General features: G+C 39.4%; 1 protein-coding gene across 1 annotated transcript; it reads right to left on the bottom strand.

The window, feature by feature from the left end:
* Positions 1-1,095: 1,095 nt before the first annotated feature.
* LOC134272741 (uncharacterized protein F54H12.2-like) lies at positions 1,096-2,511 on the bottom strand. Its single transcript, XM_062754930.1, has one exon. It carries the CDS (start codon positions 2,509-2,511, stop codon positions 1,096-1,098), a length of 1,416 nt encoding a protein of 471 aa, XP_062610914.1.
* Between the last annotated feature and the right edge of the window lie 989 nt (positions 2,512-3,500).

Below are 3,500 nucleotides of genomic sequence, written 5' to 3'. Positions count from 1 at the left end.
CTGACATCTCTTTTTTCTTATCATCTATAAACTTGACTTCTTCTCTAGTCAAAGGTCTTTCAGGGTAATCCAGGTTACCCTCACCCTCTATTGGTAATAAATGGTTATATTCCTCATTGGCTTCTTCTGCAATCAAGGGTCTTTCTATGTAATCTCTGACAACATTAAGATCACCCTTTTCTTGACACAATTGGTTATATTCTTCTTGAGAAAAGATCTCAATATTCCCATCATCATGTATTTGAATTGGTATACCTCTGTCTACATCTTTCTCTGAAAGAACTCTCTGTCCAAACTGAATTTTACTCATTTCTTTGCTGAAGCTGTTACCCATTATAAAGCCAGTCAACAACTGAGGTGTGTTTGTACCATGTTTACTATTTATACTTTTTCATTGTATCTATTTTTTACCAATCTTTAAATCAAACCCCTCGACACTTTTTTGTTTTGTGTTTTGAAAAAATAATCTATGGTTAAAGGGAGATAACCTACTTTTAAAAATGACAAAAACCACAATTTTTTTCCCTTTTATTTGTAACAACAAACAACAACATCAAACAACAACAACAAACAACAACAACTTATTTACAATACATTTTGATAAAAACATTGACACTTTTGTCCATGACCCGTAGGTAATTTATGATAAGTGTTTTAAACCAATTCGCCACGTATCTGTCCCTTTGTAAAGCCGTACTCTGGTCAAAGGGGAATAGCCACTCGTCGGTGGTCTTTCTTTTCTTGTCTCTTTGATGTAAATAATACACGCAATATTGTCCACACACATCGGTATTCCAGTCTTGATAGCGATAAGGATTATACATCCATTGCTGAGCATGACGCTGGATAAAATCTTGAATTTCTTTTTGTAAGGGAGGAAATCCATAAGAATCGAAATATTCCACCATGGGATTGCTCACATACAGACACACCCAATGTTCTCCAGGTCGATCTTGAGGATCCGTATTTACCACGATGGCTTTTTCTCCAGGTCTTAATTGATCCGGTAATAAATCTACAGGATACACACCCCCAAAAGAACTCTTGAATTCTCTGGATAAGACTTCTCTTAATTGTCCCGTATCCATTTTTTTTTTAGTAATCAATAGCCACTTCTCTCTGTTTGTTGATGTCTAAGACGTTATAGAATTCTGCATACACCACACAATTTAAGGTGTTAGCCGTATTGCCGGTAAACTGCACTTCTACTCTCAGATTTCCTGTTTCTATGAGATGGAATTTATCCGATTGCGCCTCTTGATCTTTAGTGAAATCCCAACCCCATAGAGTGTAGCCGCTTTTATACTCTTCTAGGGTGATGTCTGGAGCCCAATCTTCTCCTAATTTTCCCAGAGCTTGATACAGACTGAGATATGATCTCAGATATAAATCGTCGTTGAAATTAGGTTCAAAACAACGAGTACTCATGGTCTCTCCGTTGATACTGACGTCTAATTTCTTGATCCCAAAGTTTTGAAAATGAAAGGGATTTTTAGTTTTATCTCCGTTAAACGCCGCATTCTCCACAAAGCCTAAAATGAGACGTTTAGGCATCTGACCTTGAAACAGATGATCTGTAATCTTAGACTGAGTTCCTGTGGGAATGGTAAAGGTTTTCACTTCCACTCTTCTCAAGGAATATTTGGCTCTGTGAGTATTCAGATTTTGATTGATCTGATTCATCAAAGTAGGGGCAGGTTTGACTTTTCTCACCCACAAGACCATACTTAATATTTTCACTTTTCCCGTATTGGCTTGATTGGTCATCATGTAGAAAGCAGGTCTAGCTCGATTAAATCTCAAACGGACGTCGACTCCATTAGGTAGAAATCTATCTTGTTGAAACAAATCCAGATGTAAACGATCCAACAAAGTGAGTTTCTTACTCCCAGCAATAGCTTGGTTTCTTTTTCGGAATCCTTCGTTTTTAGAATCGGCCGGGTACTCTGTGAGGATGGGTTTGCTAATGGTCACACTACCATCTACAGCGGCAGCAAAGGTCCTGCTAGCAGCTGCGCCGGAAACTGTCAGAGCCTCTAATCCCACTTCGTCCATATGTCCTGCCGTATCTTTTTCCCATAGACTACAGGCTTTCATCTGTGTATTTAATGTTCTGGGTTGGTATGAGAGTAATTTCTCCAGATACGCTTTGTAAGGATAAGTATCCGTCCCCGGGGTCACTATTTTTCCATTTAGACTGACATCGATTTCCGTAAACATGGAATGTAAGATATTATTCACCGGAGCTATTTTAGCCGGATCTCCAGCCAGAGCACTTCCATCATTTTGAGTAAATTGACAGACCATTTGAAGATAAGTTTGAGATAAATCCAGATATTGATCTCCTTGTCCTTTAATTTCAAATTCGATGGGAACCGTGTCGGAATCTAAAGTACTGGAAATAGGGTAATATTCTTCCCATTTCGACTCTTCTAAAGCAATATTGGTGGGAGGGACTTGGAACAATTCTAAATTATTCATCCCACAGGCACAGGAATCGGGCTGTAACATGATGTGTCAACTAGGAATCAGTTTTCACAAATGAACCTTCTGTTCACTGGACTGTCCTATTTATACTCTCTCTCTCAGTCAAACACATCTAAGCTTCTTTTTTTCTTGGCCCTTCCTCCTCGTTTTTTCTTTTTTCTCTTCGGACCTCCTCGGGCTAACAGGACTCTCTCCCCTCTTCCTGTCTGCTTTCTTCTTGTTCTTCTTCTTTTTCCTTTTCCTGTTTGCCCTTTATTCTTCTTTCTAAAGGGTAAAGAGGTGCCTCGATTGAGAGCAAATAAGCCTGTATTTTTAGCCGCAGTGAGTCCGTTGGTTAACACAGCATTTCGGATGTTTTTTCTTTTTCTCATTACATCTCTGCCTATCTTCACTCCGGCCATGATGGCTTGTTTTTTTTTCCATGCTTGAGTACATCTGTGACAAATCCTCGACCTTTTTGTCGCCCCATGCCTAATTGGGCCGCGTCTTTGGGAGTCAAACCTAGGGGTAAGTTAGGAACCGCTCCCGAGATGAAGTTTAAAAAATTACCTCCTTTTTGAGGTTTCATGTGAGTTAAAACCCTACTCAATTTGAGTAATTGTGTAGCAGGAGTTCCCGATAGATTATCCAAGGGAAGGGCTCCCACCAATCCAGAGATGATGGAACCTACTCCGTGTCCTTTTTGACGTAATAAACCTTTATGATAAGTCCAACCGTGTCCTGTCTGTCTCAGTAATCCTGAATGATACTGCATGGTTCAATAACTCGTATGAAACTGACCTTTCTGTCCTCGGGGGACTTCCTTTTATACTCTTTTAGGGTTGAATACAATACAGACAGCAGACCAGGCAAGCCATCACCCCCAATAAGATGGAACACAATAAGGGTACATTCATCTCAGTAGACTTTTCTGAAATGAAGTTTCACGATAGATTTGCCACTTAAAAAAGGCATGGGCTGTCCTAAAGGAGTCATGATGTGAATCTCAATGGTATCGAAATGTTTTTTTAATC

Source organism: Saccostrea cucullata, unplaced genomic scaffold (genome assembly GCF_032062105.1).
Source record: "Saccostrea cucullata isolate Sc308-1 unplaced genomic scaffold, CSIRO_AGI_Scuc_v1 ctg8183, whole genome shotgun sequence".
NCBI classification, from domain to species: domain Eukaryota; kingdom Metazoa; phylum Mollusca; class Bivalvia; order Ostreida; family Ostreidae; genus Saccostrea; species Saccostrea cuccullata.
Note: the sequence above shows the minus strand (reverse complement) of the source record. Positions and strands in the feature narration are given on the sequence as shown.